General features: G+C 32.5%; 1 protein-coding gene across 1 annotated transcript; it reads right to left on the bottom strand.

Moving 5' to 3' along the window:
* Window positions 1-1,132: 1,132 nt before the first annotated feature.
* Window positions 1,133-16,359, bottom strand: LOC110035570 (uncharacterized protein At2g24330-like). Its single transcript, XM_020739823.1, has 6 exons — window positions 16,239-16,359; window positions 15,872-16,132; window positions 7,524-7,668; window positions 3,408-3,517; window positions 2,153-2,555; window positions 1,133-1,596 (listed from the first exon to the last, which is right to left on the bottom strand). The coding sequence occupies exons 2-6, from the start codon at window positions 16,127-16,129 to the stop codon at window positions 1,379-1,381; spliced, it is 1,134 nt and encodes a 377-aa protein (XP_020595482.1). The 5' UTR covers window positions 16,130-16,132; window positions 16,239-16,359; the 3' UTR covers window positions 1,133-1,378.
* Between the last annotated feature and the right edge of the window lie 5,051 nt (window positions 16,360-21,410).

Below are 21,410 nucleotides of genomic sequence, written 5' to 3'. Positions count from 1 at the left end.
CATATATGTATGTATGTATGAATGTATTTTAAAAAAATTAATTGAATACAAGGAATTAAAATTATTAATTAAAAAATAGAATAAATATATATGAAATTATAGAAGATAACACCATAACATTAAGATTTAAATCTTACCCCAACTCTTAACATCGACTGTGTGATTAAGGTCGTCAAAACGACTCTTTATTCGCAAACAGCTTTTGTTCAACTTGCTAAGCAAACGAACCGAATGCGAACATCTTTTTGTGTTTGTAATATAAAAGAGCCAAACACGAACAATAATATTTTTTAACAAGCCAAACACGAGCTGATCCTGAGCTCGCTCGTGTTCGGCTTGTTTATATCCCTATTTTCGAGTTAGTGAGGCCTTCAAAAATTATTCACTAGAAATTTGTTTATTGGTAATTTTTTGCCTAGAACTTTTCAAATGTTTAGGGTCATTATAAATTGGGCCTTTTATATACATATCGCACAAATCTTTCATCTACCTTTGATACTTACAATGCATAACACTCAAACCTTAACATAGCATAAAAATGCCACATTGTAAGCTTTTTTAAAATGAAATATACATTTTTAATGATTGAAATAATGTCACTAAATATATTAAATATAAATATCAAATTTTAGATGTTAGACATATAAAAACATACAAATTGCATGACATGCATGCATTTACATACATACCACCCAATTCCTATGTATTTACATATCTAACACCTAAACTTTACATTGTACATTCATACCACCCAAATCTTTCATATCAAGCTAAAAACACCATTTTTCACCTTGTAACGCATACATAAGTGACATATATATAAAAAAAATAGAACTTTAGGTGTGTAAATACATGAGAATTAAGAAATAATGTACGTAAATCTTCCAAAATTCTTTCATGCAAACACGTATTTCAATTTCGAGCGCTTCAATGTCAGGTCAAACGATCCCTTCAGCTACCACAACCTTAGCATATAATATCACTTTCTATTTATCATAAAACAATAATGAAGTTATAAAACAAAAATGTTACAAAATATTTTTAACAACTGCCGGTTAAATATATCAGATCCGAAAAGTTTGTGACAGAAGTTCGATCATCACTCACGCAAACAAAAAACTAATCACGGTTAAATATATCAGATCCGAAAAGTTTGTTCGATCATCACTCACGCAAACAAAAAACTAATCACATCTCGTTGAAGGAGGCAACTGCAGAAGTTGAAACCTTCAAGACCGCTGTGTTGAATCTCCTTCTTTCCCCATGTTACAGCAATTATCAAATCTAAAGTAGAGTATATCTTAAAATACCCAGACATAGATAACAACAACAATATCCTTCTTCTTTCAAACTGTATCAATCATCACACTCCAAAGCTTCAGGAATTTCCAATACATTTTACTTGATCTGCGGCAGATTCAGGCAGTTCATGAATTTTTTCAGGCAGGCTGTTCTTGGTTTCAGCACTGGTTACAGAGCCTGTATTGCTGCCAGTTAATGGCAAATTCTGATTGTCTATTTTCATCGATGTGTTCAGAGCATGGCAGTGAGGACAATAGTAAGTTATGTGCGGAAAATCCTCCTTCCTGGACAGTCCTGCAGATTGTGCCCCAAAACCTCAAATAAATAAAAGAAGCAAACCAGAAATATTTGTTTCTGCATCAAGGCACTAAAACATCCACATTTCCTGGAAAAATGGTTCAGATCTTCAAAAAGTGACGCTATGTATCTTTCCTGAGGTATTAACTTACAGGAAGATTTACATGCATACCACTCAATTCTTATGTATTTACATATCCAACACCTATAATTGCAATTTTTTTAAAGACAAACCACAATACTCTGCATGAAAATGTGTCACTTTTTAAAAGTTAAAACAGTGGCATTTGTCATAAAATATGAAAGATTTGGGTGGTATAAATGTAAAAGATAATGTTTTGGTGTTAGATTTGTAATTACATAGAAATTGAGTGGCGTGTATGTAAATGCCCCTAACTTTAATTATATACAACATAGAGAAATCAAAATTGATCGTTTTTTATATCCATTAATCATTAAATTACACCGCATTTAAATGGATAGATAGTGTAGTTCATGCAGATAATCTATTCATCAGCATGAATAAATTAGTGCTGGAAATAAAATAACTTACCATTATGTTTATGACAGTTGCCGCATATGAGAGCATAGCACTGCGATGGATCCTCCCCGACAAGCAGTGCAGCTATGCGAGCTACCCACCCTCCATCAGTGCCGCTCGAGCCTCTAAAGTGTTCAACAACCACCTGATCATGAGCAGCAGCGACATGGCCCTGGGGGCTGGATCCAACTTCTTTGGGGATTTCAGGGAGCTGAGTTGTGCCCTTGCTTGCTGAAGGCTGTTTCCTTTGCAAGTCAGGGCCAGATTGCGCCCGCACAATACCACTGCTTTTGATGGTTTCTGTGGTTTTGGCGGGTTCATCTCCAATGTGGAAGTTCAGACCAGACTCTGTTCCAAGCCTAGATGCCAGAACACTTGCCGCGGCAATCTTTGCAGCCTGATCAAGGTCATACCTCTGAAATTCAGAATGCTCGAGTTAATAGGATAATAGGAACCAATTCATTAGGAATTAAGAGAAAAAATAAAATTTATCAGCTTGCTAAAATATTTGAGTGTATGAATACATGGAATGTAATTTTAGTAGTAGAGGATCTAGTGATGGGGTTGTAACAATAAGTGATCAAGTCATTAAAAGTACTGAACATTTTAGATTTTTCTGAGTTTATTGTTCAAATTGATGGTGATATAGATGGGGATGTTATAAGTAGAATTTAAGTTGGATGGTTGAAGTGGAGAAATACATCGGGACTATTGTGTGATAGAAAAGTATCACTTAAAGTAGAAAGAAAATTTTAAAAGATGGTGATGAATCTACAATGCTTTATGGCGGTAGAATGTTGGCCTGTAAAAGAGAAGCATAAAATTAAGTTAAGTGCTGTTGATGAGAATGATCAGGTGGATGAGTGGCTTACATTTAGAGATAAAATGCAAAAATGAAGATATCCATGAAAGGGTTGGAGTAACTCCTATGGCAGACAAGATTAGATAGCGTCCGCTTAGATAGTTTAGTCACATTAAACATCGATCATCTGATGCCCGATTAGGAGAGTAGATATTTTGTATTAAGAAAGTAGAGGTAGACCTAAAAAGACTTGGGCATGTTGCATAAAAAATGACCTTAATTTATTAAAATTAAATGAAAATATGACACTCAATAGGACACAATGGAGAGAACGGATTCATGTAGCCGACCCTGCTTAGTGAGAAAGAGGCTTCTTGTTGTTACTGCTAAAATATTTGATCATGGAAAATCAGAAAAAAAAAAGGTATCATATGTGGAGAGATATAGGAACTCTGGACTATCTACCTGTATAAGTTGCTGCGTAGTGTAATAGTTTGTCTTTTCCTTGAGCTCATCAAGTTTTGCTTTTCGTTCAGCACGAAGCCTTTCCAGGGTCTTCTGGTCTTTGCGATCCACTACAGAAGGGAGAAAATAATAATTGTAATTATTATTATTATAATGAAGCGTTTGGCAGATCAGACGGTATGAAATCTAGTATTTTGGCAGATAAGAACTACGTTATAATACATCACAATATTAGACATATCAGTTCCAAATTTGGAACCTTTGATTGGCAACATTATCATATTATGATTACATGATAGCACTATAACAAGCAAAAATCAAAATCCTAGATATACAATACCATTCTTCTTGATCACACATGCTAAGAACTCCACAATAAAGAAGTGGAAATACCGCATCAATTTGTTTCAAGAAATTCTCCAAATTATTGCAGGTCCTTACTCCTGACATTCGTCAGAACATCTCTTCATCAGTATATACTCAATTGCAGAAACCAATCCTTTTTCTCTTTTCTTTTTTCATTAAGGCTAGAAATAGAAGAGAAAATTGATATATTAGAAGCAAACAAAATATGGACTTATCTAAAGAAAACGAAATTTAAAAAGGATGAAAAACTATTTTGAGAAGTTCCTTGAAGTTATTTGGTTCAAAGTATTATGAGTTCGAATGTTCTCGTGTTTGTATAAAGTACAATTGATGCAAATCATTTTTTAAAGTAATTTAGAATCCCCAAAGCCTCTTATTTGGTTAATTCCAAATTTGCCCAAATTTTAATCGATTTCAAATATATTATAACTTGCAACATAAAGCTCTTTGCCATTAATCTAGCCACTGCATCATCCGTAACCCCAAGCCACCACTCTTCTCGAACCAAGTCCTTGAGAACATGCTATGATTTCTCACCTAACATCCTGACCACAAGGACTTATCATTTGTCTTAAAGTTCTGGTAACGATTTAATACTTAGAAATGGTTTGAGCTCTTTATTTGCAACTATTGGGTCATTAACCCAGCCTGCACCATTGATAGATTTTTTAAGGGTAAGCCTCCTTTTGCCAAATTGTAATCTCATTCATTGGGTTTGGGTGTGTGGTTCCCCCTATGGGTTGCCGCCATGGTCACTTCTTATACTTGGCAAGTGGATCTGTTGGCTCACGCTTCTTCCCAGTCCTGGATCATCACTCCCTCTTCACTATGATGTCATTACCACCGTTGGACATCAAGTAAAATGCAAGTACCCATTTCAAAAACAAAGTTTTTTTTTTTTTTTCAAAAGCTAGGACTTTAACAGATTTTAGTTTGGGTTTTCAGTTTCTAGGCATCTTGGGTTGCTAGATCTGATAGAAAATGAAGTGGAAGATAACAATGACAAAGTGGTTGATTGGATATTGATGCTTTCACTGAGGGACATTTCCTTTGAGTCTCCAGTGTTCAAATGTGTTGGATGAGCAGATCTATGAACCTGGCTCCACCCTGAACACGGACACCCTCAAACTTTTCATTGCAAAGAAGGGAGAAAGAGATGAATTCTATTCATTATATCCGAAAATGTATAATAACAACAGAATGTTCCGCTATATTTGAATTGCATCCAGCCAAAGAACTTGTGGCCAAAATGCACGTTTTAAATGCATCGAACAAAAAAAATAGAAGACACCTCTTTAGACAATTATAATAAATTTAATCATAAATTGGGTTGGTGTTGGAGAAAATGCAAATAGGTAAAGCTATTAGGTCTCGATGTGATATCACTTAAAATTTGGAGAGCCGTGGGAGATATTGGAACAGTTCGTTTGAAAAATCTTTTTAATAAATTCAGAGAAGGATGCTAAATGATTAGCAAACCTGGATATAACAAGAATTCAAAATAATAGTAATTAAAGGGCAATCAAACTTATGGGACATTATATAACAATGTTGTGGAAGAGCATATAGGCTTTAAAAAATCATTTAGTACGAATAATGACTTTATGATTAAAGGATCCGATATGAAGATGATTGTTTTTAGTTAAAGCAACTAATAAAAAAGTATCTCAAAGCATAGAAAGGATCATCATATGAACTTCATTAATCAAAGAAGGCACATGGTTAAATATTATGAAAATTGATTTAGCAAGCATTAAGAAACAACTTGAAGGTATGTTAATATTATCAAAGATATGTAGGATGATACCATTGTTTAAAAATGTTTTTGAGGCTTACGCCTCGAGATGCGACTCAAACTGAGGCGCACAAACTAAGTCTCAAAGCTTAAACCTAAATATCACCAGTGAGGCTTACACTTTTATTCATTGAGTACGCCTCAAAACTTTTTGCCTCAAGTTGATTGAAGCAGTGCCTCGACCAAGTTATGAAAAAAAAAAATTAGATTATATAATTAATATATATTATATTACATTACGTATATTTCATACAATACCTAAAAAAGTAAAAAAATAATTTTAGTATGATTACTTGATTATGTTATTAGTCTTTTCTTTTATTCTAAATTATATTAGATTTTAGAATAATTGGTATTAAGAAGAAAATTGTAGTGAATGAAAAATATTTTAAAGTTGTAAATGAGATAGAATTAGATGATAATAAATATGATGATCATTTTGAAAAAAATGAAATCATAGATAAGGCTACCATGGATTTTGAACCCTACGAAATATTTGAATTTTAAGTAAATGTTTACCACCACATTTCAAACTTCTATTTTATATCATTATTTAAGATTAAGATATGTGATTTGTTTTTATGATAATAAATTAAATCAAAATATAAATGATTTGTCATATTTATAACTTATTTATAATTTTATGAGTTTTTCTTCTTTCTTGAGGCCTAAGCCTCGCCTCACTACGACAGCACATTCAATTCCTGATTACACCTTTTAAAATTTTGTCATGGTACAATAAAAGCAATAAAAATAATAAAAAAACAATAGATTTCTTTTAAAACATCAAATAAAGAATATTCAAAGTAAGCTATGATGATATATGCTATTTCTAGATGATGTAATTGTAATATGAAATTCTCTAAAAAAATGATTGAAAGGTAAATAATTTTTTAGAAGAAGAGCAATAAAAATACAATTGTCGCCAATAGTGTAAAGTAAATAAGAATGTCAATATGGGTGTGTAAGAAACCATAAATAATGAAATGCTTATATAAAAGAGATTTAGAAACACCACCTATTGACTAAAAATAACTGGTGAAAAATATAACTAGATTGAGGATGCACAACCAAAGAAAAGAAATGCACCAATTAAATGGAAATATAAACTATGTAGAAAATTTATAAATGAAAATGGACAGGTCAAATGTTATAGAGATAGAAATTATAAAAAAAATTACTTCCGTGAAATAGATTTAATATCTCAAATAACACAGGAATGAATGAAATATGAGGATTCATAATTGGGATAAACCTAAAGGTGGTGATATGAACATGAAAAAGAAAAAGAAAGAAATGACAAAAAGAGAGAACAAAATATAAATCTTCCAGCTAAACCTAATCAATGGTGCGGTTAAAGTTAAACACAAGTAAAAAAAGAAGCCAAAACCACCAAAACTTCTGCCAGGTGATCAACATGAAATAAGAGCCGTATTACTAAAGGCATGGATCTATCTTGAGGCGGCTTAACAAAACTCAACCAAAATGCCCAATTCCTTTACCACCACAGATAGATAATAAGATATCATGCACTAAAGTTCTTAGATCTTCCAGTAAATGTCTATTTTCTGTAGCATGAATACTTCTCAAAAGTGCAATATAAATAAATAAATAAATAAAAGACACACCCACACACACACACCCACACATACCACACCCACGCACACACACGCACTCCAATGACCGGCCACCTAAATTATTCCATATAAGTTTTGAATGTTTCAAGTGAACCTAATAGTCTTTGCTTAAACAGCCGCCCAGAAACAACTAATGCCACAACATATACACATTTAACTGCATTCATATAATAAAACTTGAGCAACGTAACATATGCATTCTCGAAAGTACAACATAATTTACATAACATCATTAATCAGGTTAAGTATAAACTTCAACTAAAAGCAATACTCTCAACATAATTAGAAGAAAGAGTGTGGGGTTTACAAGAATATTACACATCCTTGTCAAGCTTTCAAGCAAAGAGTAGACAACATAAGACAAGCCTGGAAGAAGAATTGCGGGCAAAGTTCGAAAAAACTTCATAGGACCAGTTAAATCCAGCGACTTTATCGCTATAACAGCAATAGAAACTGCGACAACCTAGGCAAAGAAGCAAGTTTCAATAATTAATGATAAACTATTTTCTTTCAAAAAAAAAAAAAAAGTGGCTGTCAGTTAAAAAGAAAATAATCACAGATGAAAACAAGTATGTCAAGTCCACTGAAAGGTGCGAAGAGTAACATGTAAATAAAAAAACCCAATAAAAAGATATCAACAAATGCAAGCGCAAACTCCCTTAATATCTCAAAAAATAAACCACAAGAAATATATAAATTTTGGATAATTTAGCTCCGCTTACATGCCATACTTCTAGCACAAATTAAAACAGAAAATTGGTACAACTGTAACTAATTTGACAGTAACGACGGCAGTTATATTAAAAAATCCTGCATACAAATGCAACTATCCCATATGACCATTTATAAACTTCCAGAACTGGGCGGTATAGTTTTAAAAGTGTCATCATTATCAACAGCAGTAACATTGAAAGTGCTGTCATTTCCAAAATATCCAAGGCTCAGCTGCATAGTTCTAAAATTGCCATCATAATCTGCAGATTGCTACAGTAGATTATCTTAGATAACTCAGATTGTTTTAATATTTGATGAGGCTTAAGCTTTTAAATAAGATGAATACATGAATACGAGAAGAGATAATGTTTATAGAAAGTGAAGATAACAAACTGCAAGGTAACTTTTTATTTGGTCAATTTAATTGTTTCCTTTAATGACACTTTCAAATAACGTATTGATATTAAACTGTTAGTGAAATTAATAAAATAATAGAAAATTTAAATTCATCGTTAGACCGTCTGTTCCTGCATTATTTAATTCTGAGCCCGGATTGGATCGTCGAGCAGCCAAAATCTTCCCTGCAACTGTCGGAATTCCTTCAGGCAGCTTGCAAAACTCCGTTCTTGCAGTTGGACTCACCTAGGCAGCAGCAGCAACGTCCTCTCAGAACATTCCAGGCTGGAATCTCCTTTCCAAGCTGCCATAATCACCCCCAGACCAGATTCTCCTCTGCTTTGTCCTCGCAGATAACCAGAATCTTCTCAAGCAGAGAAAATCTTCGTCTGAGCAACAATGACAGCGACTGCATTCTGTCCTGCGACTCAAACTTGCTCCCTTCTCTGTCGGAGGGAATTTGGAATCCCAAGAATTTTCTCTCTATTAGAAATTCCAAGCACCGCGGAGTTTGCTTTCTTTCTCAAATAGGAATCCTGTGTCGATAACATACAGTTTCTCTCTGGTGTAATCTTGTGCGGGCGACAAACAGTTTCTCTTTCCAATGCAAATTCTATGTCAACGACAAACAATCTCTCCTTATAGTGAAAATCTTCATGATGATCAAATACATCAAGAAAGTTGTTTCTTCCTTTTCAAACGTTATGGCTGAGGTTGAACCAAGGATGTTTGGTTCTACAACATCTAAATTCTCTTTTTGCATCACCAATCACAAACTACATGACAATAATTTTCTCCAGTGGTCTCGATATGTGTTCATAAATATCTATGATAAAGATAAAAATGATCAACGAAAATCCTACACTAAAATTTACTAATACTAAACACCGAACATAAAAGATTGAAATTTATATGATGATGTCATAGCTATCAATTCCATGACCATGAAATTAGAGATAATTTCCTCTTGTTCAAAATGACAAAATAATTTTGATGTCGCAAGGAAAACCTATTCAAGCATTGACAACACCTTTGAGTTGTTTGACATTGAAACTAGATTACATGACATGTAGCAAGGTGAGTTGAAAGTTACTCAATGCTTTAACATTCTTTCCAAATATTAACTTCAACTATATGTGCATGAAACATACACATCGAGGTGCTCACAAGACTGCTCTTTACAAAATCATTGTTGAACAAAAGAGAATCATCAAGTTCTTTCTAGGACTCAACAAAAAACTAGATGAAGTCAGAGGAAGAATCATGGAAACCAAACATCTTCCCTCAATTCATGATGTTTTTGTTGAATTATGAAAGGAAGATAGCGGCAAAAAACTCATGAAAACAGATAATCCCACCACATCAAATATTGATAACTCAAATTTATATACTCACAAATCATCTCAAGACAGTAAAGCAAAGAAGAACAGACTGTGGTGTGAACATTATAAGAAACTTTGTCATATGAAAGAGATGCGTGAAAAGATTTATGGGAAGTCTGCAGATTGAAGGCCCAATAAAGTCAAAGGTGATGGGAAAAATCAAACAAACACAGCATCCAAGGAAGATAATCCTCTTGAACATAGTCAATTCAGCAAAGAACAACTTGAAGCTCTCCAAAGGCTTCTGGGACAATAGTTTGAGCATTCCACTAGCCTTCTAGCACATCAAAGTAGTCTTTATTTGCTATTGTTGCACTCAATGGGAAGAATAAGTTTTGGATAGTGGATTCTAAAGCATCTAATCACATGACAGGTGATATCACTTCTTTCCAATCCTTCCATTTTTGCAAACATCATGCTACGGCTAAAACAGCAGATGGTTCCCTCTCATACGCGGAAGGAACTGGATTTGTGAATCTCACAAAGGATAATATTCTTCAATCTGCGCTTTATGTTCCCAAACTTAATTACAATTTACTGTCTATTAATAAAATTACTCATGACACGAATTGTGTTACTAAATTTTATCCTAATTTGTGTGAATTTCAGGTGGACTCAAGAAAGATGATTGACAGCGTTGATATGTATATGAACTTTATTTGCTCACCAAGACCTCTAATTCAAAAGAATCACCCCACGATTCACAATTCTTTGAGCAATGTCATGTATTTGAGTTTGTTTCTCATGAGAGTAATGTTATGGTATTTTTGCCTTGAACATCCAAATTTCTATTACATTGAAAAATTGTATCCTCATTTGCTTATCACAAAAAATCTAGTCTTTATCAGTGTGAAACTTATCACCTTGCTAAATATACTCGACAAGTGTACCCAAGCCTGAAATACAAACTAACACATCCCTTTTCCACAATTAATACTGATATCCAGGGGCCCACAAAAATAAAAAATTCCAAATGAGGCTAGGTGGTGTGTCACCTTTATTTAAACCTTTCTTATTAAGAAAAAATCTAAAATTGCAAAAATATTTGAAACCTTTCGCAACATGTTTCTCGCCTAATTTCAAAACAAAATTCAGATTCTCAAAACTGATAATGCAAAAGACTAACTCTGCTCTCAGCTATTATCTATAAAAATATATCATTCATATAAGCTCTTGTTAACACACCCCAATAAAATGATGTGGCTGAGAGAAAAAATACACATCTCCTCGAGGTAACATGTTCAATTCTATTCACTAACAATGTGCCTAAACATTTTTGAGAGTTGCCGCCTAATTTCAAAACAAAATTCAGATTCTCAAAACCGATAATGCAAAAGACTAACTCTGCTCTCGGCTATTATCTATAAAAAAATATCATTCATATAAGCTCTTGTTAACACACCCCAATAAAATGATGTGGCTGAGAGAAAAAATACACATCTCCTCGAGGTAACATGTTCAATTCTATTCACTAACAATGTGCCTAAACATTTTTGAGAGTTGCAATTGTCACAGCTACATATCTCATAAATAGGATGTCAAACAGATTGTTAAATTTTAACGAAGACCCTTATACAATCCTACCCCCATATCCAATCTTTCACCTCTAACCTACCACTAAAAATTTTTGGTGGCATCTCCTTTGTTCATCTATATCAACCGCATCATGCCAAACTCAATCTCAGGTCAATCAAGTGCATATTTGTGGGCTACTCTTCAAACAAAAAAGGATATAAATATTATTCTCCAGAAACACAAAAATTTTACATCTTCATGGATGTGACCCTTTTTAAAAACCAATCATATTACCTTAAATCTGCCATTCTTGGAAAGAGCTCGAGAATATCAAATATGAGGTATCATTCAAAACCTCAAGCTCACCTCCTTTATATCCCTAATGAACCCACTCTTGTCCCCACTATCACGAATCAATCAGAAATGAACCTACCATTCCATTAAATTCTCCAATAGCTCCCACCAAAAACCGAGAACTCTGTGTGTACACTACAAAAAAAAACTCAATAAGCATGTAAGGGACAATATGCAAATCAATGGGACCAAACTCCACGCACTCTTAGTATTCACGCAAAGATATAATGAGAGCCAAGAAGAAGAAGGGCATATGCATGCACAAATCACCCAATAGAAAAATTTGTAATCTATGAAAAATTATCATCCTCTTACAAATCTTTTGTTCAAAAATTGAATAATGTATACGTTCAAGATTTATTCCAAAATGTCTTATCTATTCCTGCTTTGAAAAAGGATGTGTAAGAGGATATTATTGCGCTTGAAAAGTATAGTATCTGAATCACAACAACTCTGTCGCTTGAAAAACAACTGTACGGTGCAAATGGGTATTCAGTGTTAAATACAAAACAAATGAGAGAATAAAAATGTTCAAGACTAGACTTGTAGTAAAATGAGTGGCTCAATCCTATGGAAGTGACTACCAAAAAACATTTGCACCAGTGGCGAAACTCAACATAGTAAGAGTATTAATGTCATTGGTTGTCAACTAGGACTAGCTTTTACGTTAGCTATACATCAAAAATGCATTTCCTAATGAGTCTTGAAAAATAAGTGTATATGGAGATACCTCCATAATTAAAGAACAACACAAATAATCAACTAGTTTGTAAACTAAAGAAATCATTGTATGGGTTGAAACATCTCCAAGAGTATGGTTCGAAAGGTTTGCTAAGACTATATTGCCAATGAGTGCTATAAATGTCAGGTTGATCATATTTAGTTTATAAAATCAAATCAAGAAGAAATGATAGTCATCATTAGTCTATATATAAATGACAATATTCTTACAGAAAATAATGTAAGGAAACTTGAAACAATCAAAGGAATAATGACTTCTGAGTTTGGGATCAAATGTTTTAAAATTTTAAGGTATTTCCTAATAATGGAAGCAACTAGATCCAAAGAAGGCATTGTCATATCCCAAAGAAAATTTATGTTGGAATTATTAAAGGAAACAAGAATATTGGGGTACAAATCAACAAATACTCCTATGGATACTGATTGGCGGGCATCAAAGGAGAGGATAGCATCCAAGTTGAAAAAGGAAAGTATCAAAGATTTAAGAAAAAACTTATTTATTTGCCACATAAAAGGCCAGACATTGCTTTCTTTTATGGATGTAGTGAGTAAACATAAGAACACTCCATATAAAGATTATTTAGAAGCGGTCTTTCGAATACCGAGGTACACAAAAATGACTCAAGGACGTTGATTGATAATCAAGAAAACTGAGAACCGCAACATTTATATCTAAAGGATGCTAACAGAGCTGGAGAACTAATTGATAAAAGATTTACCACAGGTTATTATTCATTTGTATGGGGTAACCTGGTTACTAGAAGAAATAAAAAACAAACTGTAGTGGCAATAAGTAGTACAAAATCTGAGTATTGTGTCCTGACCCTAGGAATTTGGGTAGGGATGTTGCTAAATAAATTACTGGTGGAACTACACAGAGAATAAAAACACAATGAAGAGTTTCAGTAATTGTCAATCACTCAACCGTATTTCAAATATTTGATACATCGTGATAGAACCGAGCATATAGAGATTAACAGACACTTCATCTCTAAGAAGGTCAATGGATGGGTTATCCAACCAAGCTATATCCCAACTCAACATCAACTGTTGACATTCTTACCAAGGCTCTTTCTCAGCACCATTTTAGTGATCTCAACAACTTTGAGATGTATGATACATACAAAGCAACTTGAGGGAGGTGTTGATATACATATAACCGCGAACCATAGGGGCGATATACATATAACCGCGAACCATAGGGGCTCACCCACATTTTAAGAAACCATGGGTCGCTGCTACATTTGAGGGAGGGAAATTATTCTCCATTATTGCATTTTTTTTATTTCTTTCTTTCTTATCAACATGACTTGAATTTCTCTCAAATTGTATTAGGTCTAGTCTGAGTTGTATATATTTGTTCTTTGTTTAATGAGAAAATTAGAGATTTTCTATCTAAGAAAGTTTCTCAAATCCACACATGAATGATCATAGAAAGTTAATTTAATCAGTTCGGATTGCATAATGCAATGGTCTGAACAACTACAAATGTTCAACAAAAATTTAAGGCATATAATTGATAAACATATTTACTTAAAATGACAATTGGTTGCACAATAAAAATAATTGTGAACCATAACCATAATGCACTTTACTCACAAATGAGGATTAACCAAAGAATCATATTTTCTCTCTCCATTTTCTTGAAATTGTATGGAGCGGATGCCCAAGAAAGAACTAGAGAGAAAACCCACAAAAAGATTCTCTTTTTATTTTGGTGGCTGCAAATGAACCAAGCATTCGACGAGCTACTTGTGGATTGGCTAGATTAGAGCTCATTTATAATCATTTCATTAGCTATTTGAACAAGCATAACACTTTTATAAATACACGGTTCTAAATGAGTAAGTTTGAATAACTTTTTGTCTGATTCATTTATATTCATGAACAACACGTTTAAAGCTAGTGAATAAACTCGTTAAAAAACTCAAGTGCGGCTCGATTATGATTCGATTAAAACTCATTAATGTATAGTGTTGTTTAAATGTTTATTTTTTATGCTTAACAAACCTTATTTGATGCGACTCATTTATTCTTCCAAACAAACTTCAAGTATAGAGCTCGGTTAAATCTTGATTATTTATTAAATGAGTTGCTCGTTAATAAGTACAATAATCTCTATAGAAACCAAGCTCAAATAGGGTTCTAACAAACGAGCATGAGCTCAAACACATTCCTAAAAGCTCAAATCAAGCTTGAGTTGTGTTTGAACAGGCTTTCAATAAGCAAGTTCGAGCTCTAAAACACATCAGCTCAAATCAGCTTGGTTCTTTTGCAGCCCTAATATTTTTCAAAGAAAAGAAAACCTTATTTTACAATGAGTCTACAAATGAGAAGATGTCAAAATCAAGAGGCCATATTCATATAGACAAATGAAGTTTGGTTTTCAGAGGGAAAAAACATTTAAGAAATATCTACAATAATCAACCATTGGAAGCCCAATTTTAACTCTTTTAATATCTTGCTTTCATTCAAAATGAATTTCCAATACAAATAATTCACTATTTTCTACCAATTTATCTACTTATTTATCGAAGATAATGATAAGAGGGAGGCATGCATGATTGGCACTATCTTTCTGATATAAAATTCATATTTGAATTAGTTGATGCTAAATTTTGTTTAAAAAGCTATGCATAATCTTAGCATTTTGGAATATTCCATTCTAGACAGTTTTAAAAGTGTTATTTCATACAAAAGCTATAACTCTCTTTTTTGCATCAAAAGTTGGATACACGCTATTCTATTTCATGGGTCCTTGGAGTATCCCACACTTTGACTTACAACTCCACCAACATTCAATGCCATCTTTTTGTCATGCCCATCTTAATTTTTGCGGCAAAGAGTTGACTCCTACGCTAGGTTTTTCTCTAGTGACAATAACTACAATCTCCAAAAAGCAATTTTCATTTCATTCTGCATAATGCATGTGAACTATAATCCTATAATTTATTCTTACAGGGTTGGAGATGGATATAAGAAAGACAATATCATACAGTATATAGCAATATACTTTGAAGAGTGTATACAAAACGGTGCGACAGCTGAGTTTATTTCAAGATGCAATATCATAACTTTAAGCATGACTTAAACAAGCTTATTGGAAATCGTTAAAAAACTCAATCAAGCACTCATATATTCAGTAAATAAAGCATCAAATAATCTTGTAAGGCTATAAAAAATCACAAGGATAATTAAAATAAAAAACAAAAACGCATAACCAAGGTGTCTTTTTGTTGTTACTACAAATTAATTCTTTTTTATTATTTTCAAAAATCTTTTACTATCATGCCCTTCTTGAAACAACTTAGTCTATATTAGCTGGTAATAAGTAGTTGCAACAAACTACAACAACCCAAAACCAGGAGAGAACTATAGAACGGAATGGTGACTGAACAAAGCCGGTTATTCTTGAGATGGAGGGAGACAAGGCAACCTTTCATCAACAGTAATAACATTCTCCAGTTGATGCATACCATGCAAATCAAACCCTTCACTCAAATTCATCTCAAAACCCACAGTATGCAAATAAGAAACTGCCAGCACTAAGCACTAGGAACACACCTCAAAAGTCACGGACAGCATGATGAGGTTTCTAGCCCTCCTTCTCGACGACTGAGCTCTCCTCTTCATCTTAGCATCGACTGCCGCCTCCTCCTTGGACAAGTGCTGCAGTTTCTTCTCGTAGTCTTCGTTCTTAACTCCAATAATCCCTCTCCATATGCGCGAAATAATCCCCCTTCGTTGGTTTTGCTTAAGCACCGCCGACACCTTCGTGTTCTCCCCCTCCTCCGTCGGCGCATCCCCTCCCGGCTCCTCCATTACCTTGAAGCAAACCCAGATCCACTTAAAATCGAGTAAAGAAGAAGAAATAAAGAAACGTAAAGGGGAGGGAGGAAGGATGACGAATCGAGGGAAAGAGAGAGCTCACCAGCCTGCTGGATCGCGGATCTTGATCTCGAAGGGGCCGATGAGCGAGGGCAGATGTAGCAGAACGCTTCGACGAGGGTTTCGATCTGTGGAAATGAAATGGAGACTGTGAAGTTAAACAATCAGCTAATTATCCTTTTAATTATGATTAAGATAATTAATCGACTGTAACAGTTTGAAAATCGAATTCTTCTTTTAAAGTTTACTATCGACGCATAAAAAATCTCAAATGAAAATAGATTTTCTTTTTAACTGTAATTAATATATTAATTTGAGGGGATTATATTTATTAGATTCCACCTGGGCAACGTTATTAATTTGATTGGCACGACCGCGAAATTTATTTTAAATCGTTAGCATGGCTGTCCGCTGTTTGTAGCTTACTTTATGATCACGCGCTGAGGTGGCATTTCATTGATTTGACTATCAGTGGGATGTAAACGAGCCCAAAAGCTTATTTTTGTACCAAGTGGGCTGTAAACAGGCCCAACTTTGACCAATCAAAACCTTATTTTTGTTTGAATCAATTTATTTATTTATTTATTTTTGAGATGGAAGAATTTACTTATATTCGGCGAAATTCGAACTCATTTGTTCAAATTAAGCTCGTATTCGACTCTAATTTGATTCACTTGCCGCATGAGGATTAGATAATATGATTGATCAAACTGTTATTATTAAAGTAAGAAAAATCATTTTTATTATTGAACACAATTAAATATTTTACACCTGTCTTGTTAATTTTGCATTAAAATTTATTGATTTGTTTAATTTTAAAAAGTTTTTTCTCGCAACAAATCTCAAGTCATCTTCAATGTGAGACTAAAGAATGCATGAGATTAAGGAATGCAAGGTCCTCGTCACTCTCCGCTCATAACTTATATATTTTATAACTAAATGACCCAAATAAATATTAAAAAATCATAAATATAGTATTTTTCAAATATATGTAAAAAGGACATAAATAATATTTATTATTTTATTATATAAATTTTTCGAGCCAAAATGAGTTCAACAAGAATGAACAAATTTTTGTCTGTGTTCGACCCATTTATAAATAGAGCTTGTAAGGGCTGTTTGTGTTATGTTTGTTTGCTTAACGAACTTATCTAACACAAACTATTTATCGAGTTGTTCGCGAACGATTAATTTTTTTTGCAGCACAAAGTGCCACTTACTAACTTCTAATAAATAGTGGGTTTCGTGAACATTGCTAATAATGAGCATGGCAGAAGGCTAAATAAGAAATTTTGTGGGTTGTATGGTTATTTAGTTAGGATTATTTTGAATATGATATTAAAATATTGGAGTTTTAAGGTATATTAAATTTAAAATGTTGTTGTTAATCTTGAAACTCAACCAATAAGATTTTTTATATTTTTTATTTTTTTATTGGCAAATTATAAATACAACTTATGAACCTCCATGTATTGGAAGTGACCCAATGCAACCTTACTCGAATTTCTTTTTTTTTTCCGCTTGACTTCTCATTTTTCTGGTAATATTTCATGAAATTAGCATGACAATATAGTTGTTCATGACCCCACACACTCCCACCTTTGTTCGTAACCTCTACGCATTCCACCATAACCTATACCTCAACTTTTGACTTATGCACATCAATATACCTCTACGCATTCCACCATAACCTATACCTCCCACCTTTGTTCGTAACCTCTACGCATTCCACCTATAACCTATACCTCACCTTTGTTCGTAACCTCTACGCATTCCACCATAACTTGTCCTTAGTGAATGCAATAAGTCGTTGATTGATTTAAGAAACTTTATTCCCCAATAGCAGGAGCAACAACAACAAGCCATTTGTCCCATTAAGTGTGACAGGCAACATGAATCTTTTTTCTTCATTGTGTCCTATTGAGTGTCATGCTTTCATTTAATTCTAATAAATTAAGATCATTTTTTATACAACAAGCATAAGTTTTTTTTAATTCTACCTCTACATTTCTTAACATAAGTCAAATCTAAAACATCAACTCTCCTGATGGCTCATCAGATGGTTTACACTTAATGTGAACAAACTATCTAATATGACACTCTCTGATATTGTCTGCTACTAGAGCTATTCCAACCCATTCACATATATCTTATTTTCATATTTTTGTCTCTAAGTGTAAAGACACTCATCAAACTAAGAATTCTAATTATAACAAGTCTAAAGCTAATTATATGTTTCCCTTTCACAAGCCAACATTCTATGGCATAAAGAATTTAAAGTCTCACAACTATCGTATAAAGGCACTTTTCTCTCACACAATAGGCTCGATGCAGTCCTCTACTTTAATCATCTAACTTTAATAACATCATAATCCATCACTTTGAACAAGAGATCTGAGATATCTAAAATGTTCACTCCTTCGAATGGCTTGTCATTGATAATTACATTGTCATTGATAATTACATCCCTGCCACTAGATATCTTACTGATAAAATTATAATCAATGTATGCAATTTTAGATAATCAAATGAGAGCCTTTATACTCTAAGTTTGATTTCTATAATTCAAGTTTTTCTTGAACCTCTTTAGTCTCATCAACAAGAAGGGTATCATTAATGAAAAACATACGCTATGCTATGTCCTCCTATAACTGTCCAGTAAGAACATCCATACTTAAAACAAAAAAAAGATGAGCTTGAAGTTGATCATTAATGTAATCCATCTAAAATATCAAAATATTTGGCCAATCTCTTTTGTTTGAACATAAGTAGTTGCTCTAGTATATATATATTTAATGACTTAAATACAAGCAATATCAACACTTTTTTCCAAAACTCCTTACTTTTCTCGGAGCCCTGTCATAAGTTTTTTCTATGTTAACAAAAATAACATGCCAATTTTCCTAGCTCTCGTTGTAATATTCCATCGATCTCTCAATAAATATATATCATTCATAGCAGACTTCTGTGACATGAATTCAAAGTGATTTTCATAAAATTTTGTTTCGCGCTGTAAACTATGCTCAATTACTCTCTTCTATAACTTTAATGCATGACAATAATTTAATTATTCTAAAATTTGCACACTCCCCTGCATCCCCTTTAAACATGAATTAATTGACTAATTCACCATCATCAAATATCTTTTTAGTTATTAAAATAATATTAAAAAAATTAGTAAATCGAGAAATTTCTCAGATCTTCTAAATATTTTTACATTATTATTATTATAATATCATAATGTCTTACTGCTTTTGCACACTTTATTTTTTATTTTTAAAACTTTTCCTCAACTTTAATTTTATTAATGCAATGGAAGTTTAGTAAATCGAGAAATTTCTCGAATCTTCTAAATATTTTTACACTATTATTATTATAATATCATAACGTCTTGCTGCTTTTGCACACTTTATTTTTTATTTTTTTAATTTTTCCTCAACTTTAATTTTATTAATGCAATGGAAGAAATAAAAAACTTTGTTATTATTTAAAACATTAAGATCATCACAATTGATTATTTTTTCATATTCTCTATTGAAATGTTTATCAAAATATTTCACTCACCTATGTTTAATATCTTCAACTAAGATACTTCTTTAATTTTCATCCTTAATATACTTTGCTTGGACTAAATCTTTTCTTTTCTTATCTCTTTGCTTGTGTATGTGTGTGTGATCACTAAAAATAGAAATTTTAGAATAGAAAAACTATTCTCTTAAACTCCTAATGGCCGCCATATATATATTTATTTCAATTCTTTAAGCTTTTAAATCTATACCAATCTATAATAAAACTTATTATTTTTATATTTTCCTGCACATTTTTATTATACCACCAACTATTTGTGTTCATATGAGTTTATTTTTTAAAAATTTTCTAAGCACATCTTTTGTAACTTACTTAATAATACTAATTACTTTTCCCACATATTATTTGCTTATTTATAAACATCTCAAATATTAATACCTTGCAGTTTTCTCGTATGAATAAATTTGTTTATCTTTTTAAGTGTCCCTATCTAACTTTATAATAATATGTTATTCTTCTAACATTTAATCTTAAAATCCAAAACCAATAATTGATATGGTACATAAATGTTTACTTGTGATCACCCTATTATCCTTACAACCTTGAAGATAATTTTTTTTTTCATAAGAAATGAATCAATTTATATTTTATTAGATCCATTGTTATAAGTGATAACATCATAATTTATTTTCATAAATAAAGTATTAGAAATATTGAAACATCGCCGCACACTATTTTTATTTGAGAACTTTTTTTATGAATGTGTAATTTATATTAAAAATTGTTGCTTCTCTTCTTTGCTGTCTTTCATAAATAAATTTGATTTCTACGTATGTAAATCTCACTTCTTTATTTCTATGCAAGACAATTCTAAAATCTATCACTATTACATTTCAAATTCATAAATTAAGCACCAATTTCGACAGTTGCTATGTATGCAAATCTCACGTATTTATATCTATGCAAGACAGTTCTAAAATCTATCACTATTACATTCAAATTCATAAATTAAGCACCAATTTCGACAGTTGCAAAAATTTGAAGAAGCAGCTGTGAAGTTATTGAATAAGAACCTATTATTCAAAAAGTTGCGATAACCATTACAAAAAAAATATATATTTTAAGAGTTAAATCACAACTTTCTAGCAGCTAACACAAATTGTCATATATGGTGACAAAATACAACTTTTAAATAAAGTTTTTTGAAAATACAAACAAAACACAATTTTACGTAACAAAAAAACTACGATGCGACACCTTAAATTCAAAATGTAATAGTGATAGATTAAGAGGCGTTAAAACATTAAGCAAAAAATTAAGCAAAAATGTAATAGACAAAAAAACTACGAGGCGTTAAAATATTAAGCACCGCCGGCCCAAACACACCCCCGAGTAATTGAAATAAATGGAATTTAAAATATATTAATACTATATTCATACATTTTATACATTCACCACAATATTCTAACTTCAACAACTTAAAAGCAAAAAAACGGAAACCTTAAATTCAATCAAACAAACTTCATTAACGGCCGATTCACCGAAATGATAAAAAAATGACTTCAATTATGATGCGCACATGCGTCTGGCCCCACTAGTCTCTCCTTGTAGGGCAAAATGGTCCTACCGGAAGAATGTGCAAATTCTTATTACGGCCTTATTTAAAAGAGCGATACTCTTACCCTGT

The sequence above is a fragment of the Phalaenopsis equestris genome, unplaced genomic scaffold (assembly GCF_001263595.1).
Source record: "Phalaenopsis equestris unplaced genomic scaffold, ASM126359v1 Scaffold000002, whole genome shotgun sequence".
NCBI lineage: Eukaryota > Viridiplantae > Streptophyta > Magnoliopsida > Asparagales > Orchidaceae > Phalaenopsis > Phalaenopsis equestris.
This window is presented reverse-complemented; position numbering and strand designations above follow the sequence as displayed.